The 20012-nt window shown below is 46.7% G+C and overlaps 1 protein-coding gene across 1 annotated transcript; it reads right to left on the bottom strand.

Annotated features, from left to right (window-relative positions):
* Window positions 1-1357: 1357 nt before the first annotated feature.
* NRN1L (neuritin 1 like) lies at window positions 1358-16027 on the bottom strand. The gene is made up of 3 exons (XM_087971574.1): window positions 15914-16027; window positions 6612-6777; window positions 1358-3866 (listed from the first exon to the last, which is right to left on the bottom strand). Exons 1-3 carry the CDS (start codon window positions 15966-15968, stop codon window positions 3581-3583), a joined length of 507 nt encoding a protein of 168 aa, XP_087827700.1. The 5' UTR covers window positions 15969-16027; the 3' UTR covers window positions 1358-3580.
* Between the last annotated feature and the right edge of the window lie 3985 nt (window positions 16028-20012).

Genomic DNA, 20012 nt, shown 5'->3' with positions numbered 1-20012 from the left:
ACAGATGTTCTTCTGCTTTGCCTTCCAGCCCTACATAATGCATGGTTGAGTGGGTTCTCCAGATGCTGCTCCATCTCCCTTCATTTCTGACTGTAAATGACTGATGGGAGGTGCAGCTTAAGATCTTCTGGAAGTCTACTCTGTGGCATTCTCATTCTTACCATTCAGAAAGCCGTGGTCCTATTCTATCCACCATGAATAGTAGCTTTCTCAGGAAACCACATTGGCCACGTGAGACTTGCTAAAATGTGGAATTCACCTGCAAGGCCCCCTCTTCAGGACTCCAGTTCTAAATTTACGAAACGTAGAGTTTTCCCTGATGGACATGCCATTCTGAAATCTGTTCCATACATTATCGTGCTTCCTTGGGTCCCTCACACTCAAGATGTAGATTGGGAATGAAACACTGCCTAGCAATAGCACTTTGACTTATATACTGCCCCATCGTGCTTTACAGCACTCTTTGGGTGGTTTAAAACATCAGCATCTTGCCTCCAATAATCTGGGCCCTCATTTTATCAGCCTTGGAAGCATGAAAGGCTGAGTCAACCTTGAGTCCCGTCAGGATCAAACTCCAGACTGTGGGCAGAGTTAGCCTGCAATGCTGCATTCTAATCACTGCACCCACTGGGGTCTAGAGAGCTATTTGAAAATAAAATAAGACCATGATTGGCTAGTTCTGGCACTAGATGAACTCACAGTGAAGCAACTTCCCATGCAACTTATCTGAGATGCACTTTCCTTCTTTCTCCAGGATATACCAACTAAGGCAGGCCCCCCCCAAATTGGCAGGTTTAAGACTTGTGGACTTCAACTCCCAGAATTCTTGAAGTCCACAAGTCTTACAGTTGTCAAGTTTGGAGACATCTGAAGTAAGGATACTGATTACATGCTGCATTCCTCCCTTATATTTCTTCCCCCAACTCAAAGCTTATTTTTCTGTGTTGCAAATCTTGGGCTTCCTCCAAGCTTGCTGATCTCTCCCAGTATTTGAGTGATGCGGTTTTGGTTGAATGTCAAACAGATCCAACAGATAATCAGAGTTGGAAGGGACCCTGTAGGGACCTTCCTTGTATGTACAACACTGAGACCCTGAAATTGGAAATAGAAGAAAAAATAAGATTCTTACTTTTTATTTTTTTATTTTGCTGGCTTGCTTTCTTCATGACCAACTATGTCCAGAGCAAAAGAGAGAAAGCAAATGACGACCGTGGATTTCAAACATTTCTAATGTTTGAAAAATGATATTTTTTTTTTTTTTTGTAAACTCCTAAGCAAAAAAAAAGAAGATTGGCAGTGTGGTGCACAAAGTGAAGTGTATGAAGTGTTGGGCGCAGCCCGTGCAAGACAGAAGAAATGCAAAAATGCCTTTTAATAGAAATATAGATACACATTTAAACAGCAGATATGAACGGACAAGAGCTCAGGATTTCTCTCTAATCCAACGAGGAGTGACAAGACATGGAAGTATCTTTGTAATAAACATGGGCCAAGCTGGCAAGAAACCTTTGTATCTGCTTTTCCAACGAAGATTTTTTTTTGTCAACAAAACAGGTAAGACCACCCCATTTGACCCATATCTTCATATTGCCTTTTGTTGGTAAGGAAACAGAGAATGCAGAATGCTCAAAATTAGGCTTGCAAACAGTAGTGATACAAATATTGCATGCACCCTCTCATTGCTAGCAAGATCTATGGACAAGTTATGCGGTCATCAACCATACAAGTAAGACTCCCTACTAGCTGTGTCCAGTGGGGAAAGAGGTGGCCTGAAAAAAAATCTTTTTTTAAAAAAATGCACAAATACACACACAGCACTGGATTCATTTTGCCTTCATGGTGGCCAAAAATGGGAGAACCCAACGGGAAACATAAAAGTACCAACTGGGTAGAAATAAAATAATTGCTTTCCACAAAAAGAAGAAGAAGAAGAAACTACAGACGATGTCTTCTTGGATAGATGAACTGGGAAAGCTGTAAAATAAACAAGCCACCAAACAGATGTCAGTGCACACCTAATGACTAGCACACAGACCTAAGTGGCTGAGCTCATTGAAGACCACCTCACCCTGTCTCGCCTGGCCCAGGTTGTCTCTCCTAATGAGATACTGCCGAGAACATGGGACACAAGGACTGTGGGACACCAGAACACATTTGAACACCTTTTGAGAAAAGTTCTCTAGTGTGGGTCTCTTGAGTAGGGTTATGGTTCAGTGAGTCAACGCCTGCTTGGCATGGAGAATGTTCTGGAATTGATCCCTACTCTTTCTAAGGGAAACCTGGGGAAGCTTTGCCTTTGACCAATCCATATGGACATGACAAACTGAGAGAGTCTCATAGTCAATATGCAGTCCAGGATGAAGGAGAAGAGGGAAAGAAACATGAAGCAGAGAAGATAGGAAAAAAACCAGATAGAGACCTGGGAGAGAAACCTGCAGCTCCTGGTATGTGCCAGCTTCCATGATTAATATGCGTAAAGGAAAGAAGGTGCACTTTTAAGCATATTCAAAGGTTGTGCTTTATGTTGTCTAGGTTCCAGATCAGTATCTGGAGGCTGTGGGAGTTCTGGATAGGGAGGAACAGATTTAGGCTCAACCTTTCATGTGATGAAGGGACCATGGATTTTGAGACTTCCCAGTTCCAGAGCTTTTCCATCTCTCTTTCTGTAGGGGATGCATGACTTGAGGAACCTCTCAAACTCACAACTCCTGCTCAGGAAGCAGAAGGTAGCCATGGCTCGGGGTTCCTTTGCACATACATTTGTGCCACAATTGCAACCGATCCTGAATTGGGAGCCCCTATTCATGGCCATGCCTTGGCTACCTCCTGCCTGGATTCCTGCAATGCAATCCACATGGTACTGCTCTTAGAAGCTGCAACTGGCCCAGAATGCAGCAGTGGCCACAGTTGTGAAAGTAACTTATATTCTCAACCAACACCCCTACCTTTGTGAGCTGTATTGGTTGCCAGTGAACTTCTAGGTACAATTGAAGGGGATGGTTGTCGCTTTTAAGGCTCTTTATGATAGAGCCTGATGTTTGTGAGATCACCTGTCTCCGATTATTCTGGCATCTCCAGTAAGATTCAACCGAGTTGGCATGCTCCAATTCCCATCACTTATGCAATGACATCCTATGGATGTTGTTGCTTCACTGTAATTGCACTTGCCCTGTGGAATAGTATGTCCCCAAGATCTGGATGACCCTCCCTACCTTTGGTAAGGCTTTGAAGACTCCCTGCCCCCCAAAAAATGGGTCAGGAGGTCTTCTGGACCTGTCCAGGTTGGTTGTGCTTAGTTATTACATTGCCTCTAGTGTAATTTGTTTTGCATTTGATTACATTTGTATAGTGTGCTGCCTTAAGTCATGTGCTGAGAGAATAAATGGACTAAATACATACACCTGACGTGCTTTTACCTAGGCAGGTTCCAGGCAGGCAGGCAAGCCCCATACCTGCAATTGGGGCACACCAGGCATTGCCATTGACCCCTAAGCTTGACAATATTCCTTAGAAAGAAACAGAACAAGGTCCATACCATGGTGGACAATGGAGGAGAAAGGGCTTCTCCACTGCTCCAAGACTAAGCAAAGGGGACCAGAGCCACGAGAGCTACAAGAGTCAATCGACCCATGAGGCTGGGCCAGAGAAGGGAAGCTGCCCCCCTCAAGGTCTCTTGATTGGTCTCATCCACACGTAAAGCCTTCCCATCACCAGCCAGCTGGGCCCGTGAGCTGCACAGGTCATGTAGATTGCCTTGGAACTGGATCTTTCGGGACTCTTGCCGAAGGGATTCCCAGATGTTGGCTGCCTCTTCAGGGCAATTGGACAAAACCTTGGTGGCACAGGCGTGGAAGTCATCCCAGGATCTGCAAGGAGAGCAGACTCAGTGAGGATTAGGCTCAATTTATGCCGAAGCAACGGAGAACAAAGTGGGAGCACGATTCTATTTGTACGGGTCAATGGTTACATGACATTCCCTTCTATCTTAGGGGGGTTTTTTTCCTTCAAGAAGGGGCTGGTGTTAGCCTTGGCTACATGCTTCAGAAGATAGCATCGACCAAGGTCACAAAGGGAACATGTGTGCAAAGAATCAATTGTATCAGTGTAACTGTGGTGCAAAGTGGCTGTAGAGCAGGACCAGCATTCTAAAATTCAATTCACAGGGCATTTCCTGTATTTCATTTTAGTGTTCTGATCTGATCTCCATGGATGTATTAAGACTGCACTGGGAGGACATGACGTATTATACTTCCTCAGAACTTTCATCATCCTAATTAAAAGGGTAAAAGTTCCCTTTGCACATATGTGCTACTCATTTCTGGCTCTAGGGGACGGTGCTCATCTCCGTTACAAAGCCAAAGAGGCAGCGCTGTCCGAAGACGTCTCCGTGGTCAGCATGACTGAACACCGAAGGTGCACAGAACGCTGCTACCTTCTCACCACAGTGCTCCCTATTTTTCTACTTGCCTTTTTACATGCTTTCGAACTGCTCGGTTGGCAGAAGCTGGGACAAGTAACGGGAGCTCAGTCCATTACGTGGAGCTGGGATTCGAACCGCTGAACTGCTGACCTTTCTGATCGACAAGCTCAGCATCTTAGCCACTGAGCCACCTCGTCCCTTTTAATCCTCCTAATTACGAAGAGGTAATTTCTACAAATACACACACCTCCCCGCTGCAACCAACTATTTGAGGAGGGTTATAGGATTTGCATTAATGTGTGTTAAACACAAGAGCAATTTGCAAACGCCCCACCTGGTCCCATCATTAAAAACCCTCAAAAGGCCAAAAATGGGTCAAAGGTTACAACACCGTCAAATGGCCTTTCCTGTTCACCTTTGAAATTCAGATGACGAGTTGTGGATCTTAACCTTCAAATTAACCTAAGCAAGATTGACGTCAATGTTGTATTAGATCAGTCCCACCGCCGCGCTGGCGCCGCGTGGTGTCGTGACCCACCGCTTTATCAAAAGATGGGCGCCAGCTCGGTGAGTTTCCGGTAGAAAGTGAAGCTCATCGGAGGCTTGATGAAAAGGCCCGGTGAGCTCCCGAAAGTCACGGAAGCCCTTTTCTCAAAAGAGGCGCCCAGCGGCCTAGCGTTCCACGGACCGTCCCGGTCCTGGACCGTGGGGACTAGATGAAAAGTATCAGTAGGACTGCTAATGGAAAACGAACTTCAGCTAAATCAATACAGGACCCAGGATAGATCATACAGGGTTTAGTGCAGGGGTAGTCCACCTTTTTATACCTACCGCCCACTTTTGTATCTCTGTTAGTAGTGAAGTTTTCTCTAACCGCCCACTGGCTCCACAGTATTGGTGATTTATAAAGTAGGAGACAAAACCCCTATCGCCCACCATGAAAGCTGGAACACCCACTAGTGGGTGGTAGGGACCAGGTTGACTACCACTCGTTTAGTGTGTCCCATGAAAACTCTAAGAAAACATGTCTGCATTCAAGAAGCAAAATAATCCAACACTCCCTTGAAAGTGGCTGATCTGGTGCACATATTCTACTAGCTCGATACCCGTGCTTCGCTACGAAACTATGTGGTCGGGCTTAGTTTTTGGGAAAGAAAATAAGGAGGGAAAAAATTCCGCCTCATCCATCAGTATTCATCTGGCTAAGGTCCTGTCAGTGTGTAAGAGAGTTGAGGGATGTTTGGAAACTGAAACAGTATTTGCTATGTGAGCAAGGAGGAGACAGCAAGGAGCCTGGGCGTGGCTTAGCTCAATTGTTGTGTACTAAAACTGCTTGGTACTGTGAAACTAAAAGTGAAACTGAAACTCCTCTCCTCTGCTTGTGTTTTTGCCTTTGGAACAGATTTCTTTTCAGGTGGGGAGGGGGAGTAGAACTTAGCATCAGGGCATGTTAATAATAATACATGAAATACTAATGCTCTGATGGTCATTTTGAAAAAATCCTTTCCTAGAAGGCAAGAGGAACATACCTGCCAAATTTCAAGTTTGTAGGCTTTACGGTTCTGGAGATTTTGTGATGATGCATGAGTGGTATTTCACTTTTATATACTGTATATAAGATTAGCTGTTGTTTCCTTAACTTTGCCTGGTTGACTAAGTATTATGCAAAGAGTTTTAGGCTGGGTTCTCAAATCATGTTTAGCCACAACATGATTTGCTTACTTTTGTAGTAACTCATCCTTTGCAGTTTGCAATCTATGGTTAATGGCTTTGCAACTTAGCTAGTCAAGGCTTATTCAGCAAATAACAAACCTTCACTTGGGCAATATTTTAACCCAATCTTATTACCGGGTCTTTAAGAGGTGGGTGCAGGTAAATTGAACGTTGCAGTTCTGGAGCCTCAATAGTACTGAAGTCCAACCTTTGGAAGGCAAGTGTTACCTTCCTTAGACTTATAGATGACCTTTGGGTTCATAGCTGGGAAGAACAAGGGGTTTGTTTGAGCTCTTTCTCAAAACTGGTGTTCCTATTTTTAAAACTCTGCACTGAAATATCAGACCTGGGAAAGCTGGAGTCAGCAATGCCAATTCAGATGGATGAATAGCTCAAGGAATCTTCTCGCAAGCTTTTGAGACAGCACCACAATAGCCTTACTGTTGATGGGCACCTGAAATGATGAACCTGCACTCACCTACAGATGGTGTTCAACTCATCTTGATCCTGGATGGTGTCATCCTCCATATCCTTCTGAACGTTTTGAGCCATGCTGTCTCCAAGGCTAACCAGGCACTCTGCAAACCCCTTATAGATGGTGTTGCACTTCCAGCCAGCCGCATTCACGGGCTGCCCCACTACCACTGCAATGAAGTTGAAATTGAGATAGTCAGACGGTGTTATTGTTGTGGTTCGCCAGCAGTCGGTGCAGATGGCAGAGGTATTGGACAATGGAGAAGAAAGGGGACCAGTCTGGGAGTCTGGTGAGGACTTGGATGAGGGTCCTGCATCCGATGCAGGGATGGGGCCAGGACCATCTGCGAGTGGGGTGCTGCCTCCAGAACCTCCGGAGTCTGGCAGCAGCGAGGCAGAGGACCCAGGGGAGCCCGTTCCCAATGCGCGTGTACACAGAGCTGCTAGAAGGCGAGAATAGCTGAAGCAGCAGGGGTGACTTGGGAGTAAGGCTGAGAGGTGATTGCCCCTCCCATAAGGGATAAAATCAGACCTCAATGACGAAAAGCTTTGCAGGAAGCAAAGCAGTTCAGTAATTTCCGAGTCCTTCTTGAAGCTCTGTATTCTGGTCAGTTTTTTCTGGATTTTTGGGTTGGTTTATGTTAGCCTTAATTAGACTTCTATTTTTTTGGCATCATTCTATAGCACTGAAAAGCATGCTCTTATCTGGAGGAACTGCGTATAATTAGTTATGGCTGGGAATTCAAGTAATTCCTAGTGTTGCATTAAAATAGGTTTTACGTTTAAAATCAGCTTGTGTTTTATTAAGTCTGATGAAGCCTGGGTCAGAACAATTATCTTCAATAGCTTTTCCCAGCTCACACCTTGATAGATGCATAGGGCTATAATTCCTATAATTTCTGGGAAGCATGCAGGATGGGGTGATGGAATCGTAGTTAAACTTTCCTGGACTGTGTCTAAGTTTTAGAGGATAGCATTCATCCAATAGCCACCAGAGCAGTGCTTTCAGTATAGGCCAGAGTGGCAAGTTGAAAACTTAGAGACAAAAACATCTCATAAAATTAAAATATGTATTTTTGGATAGCTTCGAAAGCTATCGCTATTCAAGAATTCTAAAGTATCCTGAAGACTTTCATTTTTCTCTGGAGATAAATTTAGGCTGATACAAAGCTCTGTATTTTTAGCTAAGTTAATACAACATTGAGGGCTCATCACCTAGAGGTGAAGCATGTACTTCAAACGAGGGTACTCGTTTCACCCCTGGCATCTTCCTATTGAAATGTTTAGGCATTGGATAATGGAAATGAGTATTCCAAAAATTATAAGGCAATTTTCCGTATTTCCTGAAAAGCATTTGTAAGGGGCAATCCAATTCCGAGGGAATAAGCTGTATTATGGGTCAGAAAAGAAGCAGTTAACTGTATGTTCTGAGTTTCTTGAGTTTAAATATTTGCATATATAGCCAGGTTTCATTTCTGAACACCTGAGAATAGCACCCTGAGACTGTTTGATATGGCTGCTTATTTAATGGTGTGTAAAATTCAGGAAGCTGCTTTTGAAATCTGGACAACCAGTTTGGTGTAGGAGTTAAGAGTCTAGGTTAGAATCTTCTCTGCTCTTTTATTTACTTTTGTATTTTATGATATTTTATAACCTAATAAAAATGTTTGACTACAAAGATTCTAGGCTCGAAATCAGGAGACTGTGAGTTTTAGTCCTGCCAGAGGGAGAAAGCCAGCTAAGTTACTTTGGGCCAGTCGCTCACTCTCAGTCCCACAAAGCAGGCCACGGCAAGCCACTTCTGAAAAGTTTACAAGAAAACTGGCAAGGACTAGTTCAGTCAGTCATCAGAAGTCAAAATTAACTCAAAAGGCATCAACAAATGTATGATCTTTAAAACCCTTAGAGGCTCAGCTGGATGTAAGCTAGATATAAGCAAGCATTCAGCAGGATTTCTGTTATCCAAGGCACTAAAAGCTAGAATGCAAGAAGGTGATTTTAAAAGACAAAGAAAAGTAGGGCTTCAGAACTCTGGACAGCTCCTAGAAAGCTCTTTGAGCTTCAATGAAGAGCAAGGACAACTTTTCAACAGTAAAGTTAAACTACCCAGGGGTAATCTGAATTCCCAAATCATGAACAAGATGCAGTGACTGAATTCACACATCATACAAAGCCGGATATTCAAGCTATCGAAACTGGGTCTCCACAAGGCTCTAATCACAATATGATTTAACCTTATGTGGAAATTGAACCAAAGTCAGATACTCAGCATTTTTAAGCTGAATTCAATTGTTTTGTTGCTTTGAACCTGTCCCATCTCTGAAATGCACCTTCAACAAGCTCTCAGAGGGGAAGAGGGAAAGCGCCCATTTTCAGACTAGAAAGACAAAGGATTTGCCTGTACATAAAGCAGCTGGCTAGCATTCCTCCCAACACACACACACACACATTCTATTTAACCAACAAGACTGAATGTAATAAGGACTGAATTAGAATGCAAAATTAACACTGTCCTGAAGCAAACCTGAGTTAGTTGTCTTGGATGGCAAATTGACCATCTCTTGAGAAGAACTCAAAGATAAACAGCGTTATCTTCTCTTCTACAGGTAGTCCATAACATACGACTGCAATTGAGCCCCTAAGGTCTGTTGTTAAGTGAGACATTTGTTCAGTGAGTTTTGCCCCATTTTACTACCTCTCTCGCCATAGTTGTTCAGCGAATCATCACTGCAGTGCTTAAATTAGTAATCCAGTTGTTAAGTGAATCTGGTTTTCCCCGTTGACTTTGCTTGTCAGAAGGTCGCAAAAGGGGATCATGTAACTCTGGGACATTGAGACCGTCATAAGTATGAGCCCATTGCCAAGTGTCTCAAGGTTGATCATGTGCCCGTGGGGATGCTACGATGATCATAAGTGTGGAAAAAATGGTCGTCACGTTTTTTTAGTGCCATTGTAACTTTGAACAGTCACTAAATGAACTGTTGTAAGTTGAGGGCTTACCTGTAAAAGTCTAATAGCGTGTCAATAAGTACCACCTCCAATGGCTATTGAAGATACATAGGCTGTGTTAGCTATATATTTAGAAGATAAAAGGCTTGGTGTCTCAGGGGCCCAGTGATCACAAAAAGACCAAACAAAGGACTTTGTCAATCAAATCAACTCTAATTCTGTCCTTGTTATCAATGGGTATATGGAATACAGAATAACAGAGTTGGAAGGAACCTAGGAGATCATCTAGTCCAAGCCCCTGCTGAAGCAGGAAACCCTCTACCATTTCAGACAAACATTGTCCGATCTTGTCTCAAAAGAGTATATATACTGAAGTCACAATTTCTATTAATTAGCTCTGGAACCCTGTGCTAGTTCGTACCTAAAAGCGACAAGCAAACAACAAACCAAATAACCGAAATTGAACAAACATATGTATTAAAAAATAAATAAATATACATGTGCTAGAGGTGAACTTACAGTAGATTATTATGTTTGACTTTGCAAGCCTGGGGGTAGAAAGCACACCGTTACAATCTTTTGTATGCAATTCGGAAATTCAGAAATCTATACAAATTGCCATTTGGACCCCGTTTCTCGCCAGAGAAAAGATTTTATCTGGACCGTATTATAGCAATCTTTCCCCAAGAAGGCCCTTTCCCACATGTTGTGTAACCAACCCATCCTCATCAATGGCAATGCAAGAGTTTTCAAGATCATTTGGAAGACAGCAGGTTGGAGAAAACTGGAGTGCAACACATGACATTTTGTATTCAGATCCCTAGATAATGCCAATCGCCCAGCTCATGTCTTATTTAAATTGATAGAATTTAAATACACACACACAGAGAGAGAGAGAGAGAGAGCTCTGGGTCCACCAATAGCATCAGCTACGGAGCATTAGGATTAATTACGCTAATTCTATCATCAAATCATAGGCAACCTCAGGGTTTTGTTTTTTTACTCCAATGCAGGCTTTTGCAACCCATTAGGATTTTAGCATCTTGTCCGATATTAAACAAGCAAGGATGAGTTTCCCCAAAAAAACCAAGGCAAGAAGGAAATTGCAATTCCACAATGGGCTTCCAGAAAGACTGTTTGATCAGGATCCTAAAGAGCTCGTTTGTTTTTCTTTTCTTAACAGATTTTTAATAAGAGATGGGGAAGAAAATAAGAGACGTTTTCCCACACGGGAAAACAAGATGGCTTGGGTGTTCCTTCCCACCTTTTGATTTAAAAAAGAAAAAAGAAATTGTGAATGGAACAGGAAATTAAACATTTTCAATCTAAAACCGATTGTTAATTTTACCTTAATATTGCCGGATCACATTCTGATGATGCCGTACTACTTCTAATAATAATTGAAAGACAAAAAGGAAACTCAGCTCCACAGATGCCAGAAAAATGTAAAACAGCAGAAGCAGCTTATTAAAAGAGCAGAAAATTAAAAGGGTTTCTTCTGGGTACCGCAGAAGATAATAACATCGTGTAGTGTGAGATACCTGCAGCCTCCTCACCAAAATGTACTCTTTTCAGATCTTAGCCTCTTCCCCTCCACCCGCTTTACAGCTTGTATATTTTGTTCTCCTCCATGACTAAAAGAAGAAAATGGAGGGCCTGGTGTATTTTATCTACACGCTGTCCTGATCCAAACCCTTTTCCAATGAGACAAATAATAACCAAAGGGAACAGAAACCTTTTAATGAGTCTTACGAATCCCCAGTTAAAAGGCTGCTGCAAACTAATTAACTTTGATAAGCACAAACCTTGCCAAAACTGTACGAGACTGCCAAGAATCACAGATAAGAAATATTTCACAAAACAAGAGTCTTCAAATACCAACTTAAATACTGTAACGTCCATGAGGCTGAGTTTCAAAACGTCTTTGCTTCCTGCAAAGAACTTTCGCTTCACAGCTGGCTTTTATCTTCTTGAAGGAGGGGCCATTACTTTGCAGCCTTACTCCCAAGTTGCCCGTGCTGCTGCAGCTGCTCTTTCCTACAAGCAATCCTGCATGCACACGCCCTTGGCACAGGCTCCTCAGGAATCTCCTCATGGCTGCTGCCAGCCCCCACAATCTCTGAAGGCAGCAGTCTACTCCCTAATGGTCCTGGCCCCTCATCTGTGTTCTCGCTCTCCTCAGCTGTCTGGACCTGCTGCCAGCTAACCACAACACACACCAAGAAACACACACACACATAACTTTGGGGAACTTGCGCCAATCACTCTTTTTCTAGACTGGGGATCAGGATAGTTGCAAGGGAGAGGTGGTTACAGGCATTGGAGGCAGGGCAACGGATAGGATAAATTGACAAGTACCAGCTGGAGTTGGGAAACCTGTGGCCCTCCAGCAACACCCAACACCGGCTGTACAGGTAGTCCTCAATTCACAACCACAATTTATGTCACTAAGCAAGACATTTGTTAAGAGACATTTGCGGTTAAGTTAGTAGCACGGTTGTTACTGGTTTCCCCACTGACTTTGCTTCTTGGAGGGCCGCAAAAGCTGTTCGCGTGACTCCCCTGGGACGCTGCAACCGTCAACAGTATGAATCTGTTGCCAAGCAATCTAAATTTTGACCAGCTGACCATGGGGGTGCTTGCAATGGTTGGGTGAAAAAAGGGCTCGTAAGTCACTTTTTTTTCGGTGCCATCGTAACTTTGAGCGGTCACTAAACTCTTGTAAGTCAAGGACTACCGGTATTAGCAGACAAGTAGTTCTGTTCTGTGCAATATAGATGATTTCTAATATATAATACAGACCCATTGCCAGTTGGACATATTTCTCACCCTCAAGAGAAGAGAACCTAGAGTACTGCCTCCAGTTTTGGTCACCACACTATAAAAAAGATGTTGAGACTCTAGAAAAAGTGCAGAGAAGAGCAGCCAGGATGATGAGGGGACTGGAGGCTCAAACATATGAAGAACGGTTACAGGAACTGGACTTGGCTAGTCTAGGGAAGAGAAGGACCAGGGGAGACAGGATAGCTGCCTTCCAATATTTGAGGGGCTGCCACAGAGAGGAGGAAGGGGTCAAGCTATTTTCCAAAGCACTTGAAGGATAAGGAACAATGGATGGAAATTGAACAAGGATAGATTCAACCTGGAGATAAGGAGATAAACTTTCTGACAGTGGGAACAATCAACCCATGGAACAGAAGTTGCCTTCGGAAGTTGTGGGAGCACCATCAGTTGAGACTTTCAATAAGAGATTGGACTGCCATCTGTCAGAAATGGTGTAGGGTCTCCCACTTGGGTGGGTGGGGGGTTGGACTAGATAACCTACAAGGTCCCTTCCAACTCTGATTGTCTGTTTTACTGTCTGTTTAGAAAAAAAGTTTTATCTGGAATGTACTATAGCAAATCTTTCTCCGACCCCTGCAATCGTTTTTCTCCCCACACAGAGGCAAGCCCAACTCAACCCAGGCCCTCACTTGAAGCCTTGTCCTACCTCAGCCTCCTTTCAAAGGCAAGAAGATTCTACACTTCCTGCCACCCCATCCTTCACTGAATCACCCGAGCTGGGTAAGAGTCATCCCCAACATCAGCCGGAGGAAAAAATTAAACAAAACAAACATTTTTAGGAACCTGGGGAGGGTTGGGCTCCCTCCTTCCAAATGACAAGGGAGATCTTTGTGAAGCCTGTTAGACGTTCTCCGACTACAGTAATGCGTTTTATTAAAAGGCACCAGCTTTTGTGAGCCACAGCAAGCTTTTAGCACAAGACTAATTTGCTTTTAAATGGCACGTGGGGTGGAAAAACAATCTCCTTATCTGGACCATCCCGTCCCTCAGATATTGGGGGTGGAAGGGTGGGGTAGGGAAGGAGGCTGACTACAACCACGAGAGCATCTGTGGAAAGCACCAAGCCCAATGGCGCCATCCTTGTTTTGCAAGAGGTAGGAGGAAGGGGAGGGGGGGGGTAGGGAAGGAGGAAATTCAGGAGCAGGAGTTTATAAAGAGGACATGTTGAAGTTCCTTCCACTGGCAATTCACATCCTGAGACAGGGAGGGGAAGAGAGAGAGAGAGAGAGAGAGAGAGAGAGGGTGGGAGGGAGAGAAGGAGAGAGAGAGAGAGGAGAGAGAGAGAGGGGAGGAAGGAGAGAGAGGGAGAGAAAGAGAGAGAGATGAGAGGGAGAGAAGAGAGGAGAGGGGAGAAGAAAGAGGAGAGGGAGAGAAAGAGAGGAAGGAGAGGGGGGAGGGAGAGGAGAGAAAGGAGAGAGAGAGGAGAGAAGGAGAGGAGAGAAGAAGAGAGAGAGAAGAGAGAAGAGAGAGAGGGAGGAGAGGAGAGAGAGAGAGAAGAGGTGAAGGGAGAGAGAGAGGGGAGAGAGGAGAGGAGAGAGAGAGAGAGAGAGAGAGAGAGGAGAGAGAGGGAGAGAGAGAGGGAGAGGAGAGGAGGAGAAGGAGAGAGAGAGGAGGAAGGGAGAGGAGAGAGAGAGAGAAGAAGGAGAGGAGAGAGAGAGAGAGAGAGAGGAGAGAGAGAGGAGGAGAGAGGAGAGAGAGGAGAGAGAGAGAGAAGGAGAGAGAGAGAGAGGAGAGAAAGAGAGAGGGAGGAGAGAGAGAGAGAGAGAGAGGAGAGAGAGAGAAGAGAGAGAGGAGAGAGAGAGAGAGAGAGAGAGAGAGAGAGAGAGAGGGAGAGAGAGAGAGGAGAGAACAGAGGAGGAGAGAGAAGGAGAGGGAGAAGAGGAGAGGGAGGAAGGAGAGAGAGAGGAGAGAGGAGAGGAAGAAGAAGGCAGAGGAGGGAGAGAGAAAGAGAGAGAGAGGAGGGAGAGAGGAGGAGAGAGGAAGAGGGGAGAGGGAGTTAAGGAGAGGTCAAAGAGGGAAGCAACCAAGAGAGGAGAGAGAGAGGAGAGAGGGAGTTTCAGAGAAGAAGGCAGGAGGTGCCGAGAGAGACTCAGTTAAGGAGGAGAGGGGGAAATTAAGGGTCAAACCAAGCAACTGCATCAGCTGGTGCCACTGAGGAGGGTGCCCCAGCCCCCAGCCTGCTTGACTCCCGGATTCAGCTGGGGAAGGAGTTTCGAAAAGTCAGCAGCAGCAGCAGAAGGGTGTCTTATCTTACAGGATCTTTGGAATAGTGAAAATGTTGACTTGCCAAAAAGTGAGGAAAGGTAATTGGAGAGGGAGGGGAACATTCTGCAGTGGCAGAGAAGGAAAGAAGAAGGGAGGGGGGAAGGAGGGAGGAAGGAAGAAAGGAAGGAGGGAGGGAGGGAGGAAGAAAGGAAGAAGAGAGAGGAAGGAAGGAAGGAAGAAGAGAGGAAGGAAGGAAGGAAAGAGGGAGGAGGAGGGAAGAAAGGGAGGAAGGAAAGGAGAAGAGAAGCCAGGTTGTTCTACCCCGCGGCCTTGCCCTCAGTTGCCACTTCCAGCCAAGCGGGGCTCCGGAGCGACGGTTCCGACGGACGGAGTCAGAGGCGCTCCAAGCCGCGGCCCCTTCTTCCCCAGCCCGCCGGCTCTTCCCGACCCGCAGAGTTCCAAGCCCCATCATCCCCTCCTCCGGATCTGCCACCCCGCGGGAGGCTGAGTCCGACGGCCCCCATGGGCCGGCTCGGGCCGGCTGGCAGGGTGGCGGCGGCGCCGCCCGGCGCTTCCTTCCACCCCCGTTTCCTCCCCGCCCGTCTGAGAGCCCCGGGCGCTTCGGCTGGGCAGCCCGGCGGCCTCGCTTGACTCCCTCCGCCCAGGCTGGGGCTGGGGCTTCCCCCCGAGCGTCCCCGCGTGCGAGTCCCGGGACGGGGACGGGCGGCTGGCTGGGCGCCCGCGGGGCCGTCGGAAGCGGCCGCTGAGGACTTTGCTCGCTCGCTCGCAAGGCTGGAGCCGACGACGGGCACTCACTTGCCTGGCTGGCCGGCGGCTACGCAACCCAACCCCAACGCCTTTTTCCTCCCTCCCTTCCTTCCTTCCTTTCTCCTCCCTTCCCTCCTCCATTCTTCCCTCCTCCCTCCTCCTTCTTTCCTTTCTTCCTTCCTCTCTTCTTCCTTTCTTCCTCCCTCCTTCCTCCCTCCCTCCCTCCTTCCTTTCTTCCTTCCTCTCTTCCTTCCTCCTTCCTTCCTTCCTTCCTCCCTCCTTCCTTCCTCCCTCCCTCCCTCCTTCCTTTCTTCCTCTTCCCACCTCCCTCCCTCCTTCCTTCCAACCCAACCCCAACCCCGCAGCCCCCCAAAGGGTCCCGGAGTCGGACCCCCACCAGCCTCTCCGGCCGCCCCCTCCGCCTGCAATGCCTTTCTTTGCGCGGGGGCTGCCGTCCGGCTGAGACGAGACATCCCGTCCCGGCTCCCCCTTCCCGCTCCCTGGCCCGGGTCCGCTCCCTCCCGCGGCATTCAGACGCACCCAGATGCAGGGCGAGCAGCAGCGCCCAGGCTCCCAGCGACGCCCCGCAGCCCATGGTGCCTCCGCCGCCGCCGCCGCCGCCGCTCTGGAGGGAATCCGGGCTGCACGAAACGCCGAGCGGCGGCGGCTCCGGCCGGCCGCCCCGTCCCGCCCCCGGCTCCGCCCCGCCCCGCAGCTGGGAGCCTCGGGCGGTCGGAATCCCGGGAGTGGCGGCCACGTGGGAAGTTGATCGCCCCGCCACTTGGGAACACGTGTTCGGGGGTGTGTGTGTCCCTGTGCGGGAGACGGGGCGGGTGGGCTTGAGTGGGTGGGTGGGTAGGTGGTATAAACTGCAGGAAGCCCATACAAGTACAGGCAGTCCTCGACTTACAACGCTTCGTTTAGTGACCGTTCAAAGTTCCAGCAGCACAGAAAAAGGGGACTTCACCTTTTGCAGCCTCCCGATGGTCATTGGATCAAAATCCAGAACGCTTGTCAACTGCTTCACACTTTATTTAGTCTATTTATTTTATTTTTATTTATTTGTCAAGCGATTATAAGATAACAGGTATAAAAATAAACATACTTATGAGTACATGAATACTTTTATTTTTCTTATATGTACTCATTTCTTGTATTCATAACTATGTTTATACTTATACCTATTCTCTTGTAAGCAATTGACAAATCAAATCAAATCAATAAATAAAATGGATACATATAAGAAAAATAAAAGAAACAATAGGACAGGGACGGTAGGCACGTTGGTGTGCTTATGCACGCCCCCTACAGACCTCTTAGGAAAGGGGTGAGGTCAATAGTAGACAGTCTAAGGTTAAAGTTTTTGGGGTTTGGGGAAGAAACCACAGAGTCGGGTAGAGTATTCCAGACATTGACCGCTCTGTTGCTGAAGTCGTATTTCCTGCAATCAAGTTTGGTGCGGTTAACCCTGAGTTTGTATCTATTGTTTCCTCTTGTGTTGTTATGGTTGAAGCTGAAGTATTCATTGACAGGTAGGACATTGCAATGTATGATTTTATATACTATACTTAGATTGGACAGAAGGCGGCGTAGTTCTAGGTTTTCTAGGTCTAGAGTTTCAAGTCTGGTGGCACACTTACGACCGTTCCTGTGTCCCAAGGTCATGTCATCCCCTTTAGAGAACTTCTGGGGAGCAAAGTCCATGGGGAAGCCAGGTTCACTTCACAACCGGGTTGCTAACTTATCAGCCGCAGCGATTCACTTAACACCCGGGGCAAAGACAAGTCATGAAACAGGGCATAACTCACTTAACAAAGTCTTACTGGACATCATAAATGTTGGGCTCAACAACTGAGGTCATAAGTGGAAGACTACCTGTGGTCCTTCAATACAAGTAGTCCTCAACTTAGGACCTCAATGGAGCCCAACATTTCTGTTGCTAAGTGAGACATTTGTTGAGCGTTGCCCCATTTTACGACCTGTCTTGCCACAAAACGGGGTGGGGAATTTTCCTGCAGAACTTTTGGGGGGATTTTCCCAGGGTCTCTGGTCCGTGGGATTTAAAATTATGAGTTTGGTGGTCCCTGAGGTCCAAAAGGTTGGTGACCCCTGGGGTGGTTCACATCACTTGAACTTTAGATTCTACTTTCCAAACTAGACTGGTTGGGCTACAGGCTTAGGGAAGTCATTGATTGGCTCAAAACATCACAAGTTCCATGGTTAATGACAATGGGAGCCTGCCTCTCCATCACTGTAAACCAGAGGTCTCCAACCTTGGCAACTTTAAGACTTGTGGACTTCAACTCCCAGAATTCTCCAGCTATGCTGGCTGGAGAATTCTGGGAGTTGAAGTCCACAAGTCTTAAAGTTGCCAAGGTGGAGACCTCTGCTGTAAACCTTTAACCAGCAGGCTAGCATGGTCGGGTTTTGTTATTGTTGTTAGTCGCGATCCCATGGAGAACGTTCTTCTAGGCCTTCCTGTCCTCTACTATCCTCCGGAGTCCATTTAAGCTCATGCCTACTGCTTCAGTGACTCCACCCATCCACCTCCTTTTCTGCCGTCCCCTTCTTCTTCAGTTGACCTCAATCTTTCCCAGCTCTTCTCTAGTGAGTCCACCCTTCTCATGTGGTGGCCAAAGTCTTTGAGGCCAGATCTTCATGATCTGGCCTTCTAAAGAGCAGTCAGGGTTGATCTCCTCTAGGACTGACCGGTTGGATCACCTTGCAGTCCAAGGGACTCGCCGGAGTCTTCTCCAGCACCAGAGTTTGAAGGCCATACGTTGCAACTGGGAAAACCATAGCCTTGGCTACACACCCTTTCGTTGGCAGGGTGATGTCTCTGCTTTTTAGTGTGCTGTCTTAGATTTGCCATAGATTTCCATAGCAAGCGTCTTTTAATTTCTTGGCTGCAGTCCCCATTTGCGATGATTTGGTTGGGTTTACCCACAGCAAGATAAATCCAGAGCTGTCTCAGAATTCCCCAGAGAACATGAAGAAGGAGTAAAGAAAACCCCCAGATTCCTCCAAAAATACTTTGGGGCGATCTTCTGCAACCATCCTCAGGATTATTCCACTTGCTCACCCAATCTTTGTTGGGGGTGCCTGCAAGAGGGGAATGTAGAGAGACCGGATCACCTTGGAAGGCAAAACCAATTCCTAAAAGACTGAATGGTGAATGGGGTCAGGGAATGGCATGAAGGATAGATAGCTCGATCTGAAAGGATCCGTGTTGGGCAAAGAATTAGTCCTTTCATTGTGCTTGCAAATCTTGCACCACCAAAGAAAGAGGGACCTCTTTAAGGCTTCGATCCCCCCTCCGCCCCCTTTCTTGCCTTTCTCAGAAGAGACTCAACACAGCCCAGCCTTAGAAATGCATTTCAACCGCCCAGCCTGATAGCAAGCCAGCTGGCAAGGAAACATTGCTCTTCTTTAATCCTTAAAGCGCACCCAGCATCATCCCAGTTTATCGCTCCAGCAGCAGCTCTGCAGGTGGACCTAGAAAAATAGGCATAACTGTGTGGGTCCCCGGGCCCCCATCTTAGCGGTATTTGCCACGATCTCCTCTTGGGAGAAGGGAAAGACATGCTAGGAAATCTCCTTAAGCTAGCGTGTTTTGGCATTCCTGCTCTCCCTTCCTTCCCCCTTCCCAGATGTGTTTGCCTCTGACAAGTACTTAACCTCTTTAGCAGCTGTTTTCATGGGCAGATGAGATCAGAGGGGATTTTCAAGGTGCTGTGCAGGACACACATACACAAACAAACACACACACACATCCCAAGCCTCATCTAATCTATATACTACTAAAACTCTGTTGTCTGCTGTAACCATTAACTGGCCGAAAGAGTGCATCCATTAGAGGGCAAAACTTTTTGAACCGAACCACAAGCGGACTAACTTTACAGGATGGATCCAAAATCAATGGACCTATGACTTCTGTGGAATGGACATTGGGCAAATTTTATAAAGCATTTGACGACGTAAAATGATCGTGAAGCATTTGATGACATAATACAAAGGGTCGTAAGGCATCTCCCATAGTCAACTTCTGATCTTCTTCTTCTTCTTCTTCTTTTTCTTCAGCGTTTGTCTCGCGCTCTGGCGAGGTCCGCTAATGTCCTTGAGTACTGCTTCCACGCCTCTCTGTCTGCCACGTATGTCGGGTCTGCCTTGCGATCTCTAGATCGGCCTTGATCGTGTCCATCCAGCGTTGCTTAGGTCTACCACGCGGTCTCGCTCCTCCGACAATCACCTTCATCGCAGATTTGATGATGGATTCTTCCTTGGCGCGACTCACATGGCGAACCATCGTAGCCGGGACTGCCTCATGACCGTGGGGATGGGCACGACGTTGAACCGTCTGCGCACTTCTTCATTCCTGGCGCGATCGAGTAGGTGAGGCCTACCGACCATCGGAGCATTCGCATCTCCATTGTCTGGAGTCTGCTTTCGACTTCTTTGGTCGTCGGCCAGCACTCTGCGCCGTATATGGCCACGGGCGCACCACAGAGTTATAGATTTTTGCCTTCAGGCGCATCGGCATCTTCTTGTCACAGAGGACGCCCGTGACGGACTTCCATTTGCCCCACGCTGCGTTGATCCTGGCTGCCACCTCAGTTTGTAGTAGGCCTTCTTCCCCAAG

This window comes from Notechis scutatus, chromosome 9 (assembly GCF_049901735.1).
Source record: "Notechis scutatus isolate UNSWTSFEM ecotype Mainland chromosome 9, rNotScu1.2, whole genome shotgun sequence".
Classification (NCBI taxonomy): Eukaryota; Metazoa; Chordata; class Lepidosauria; order Squamata; family Elapidae; genus Notechis; species Notechis scutatus.
The sequence above is the reverse complement of the archived record's forward strand: the minus strand, read 5'-3'. Positions and strand labels throughout refer to the sequence as shown.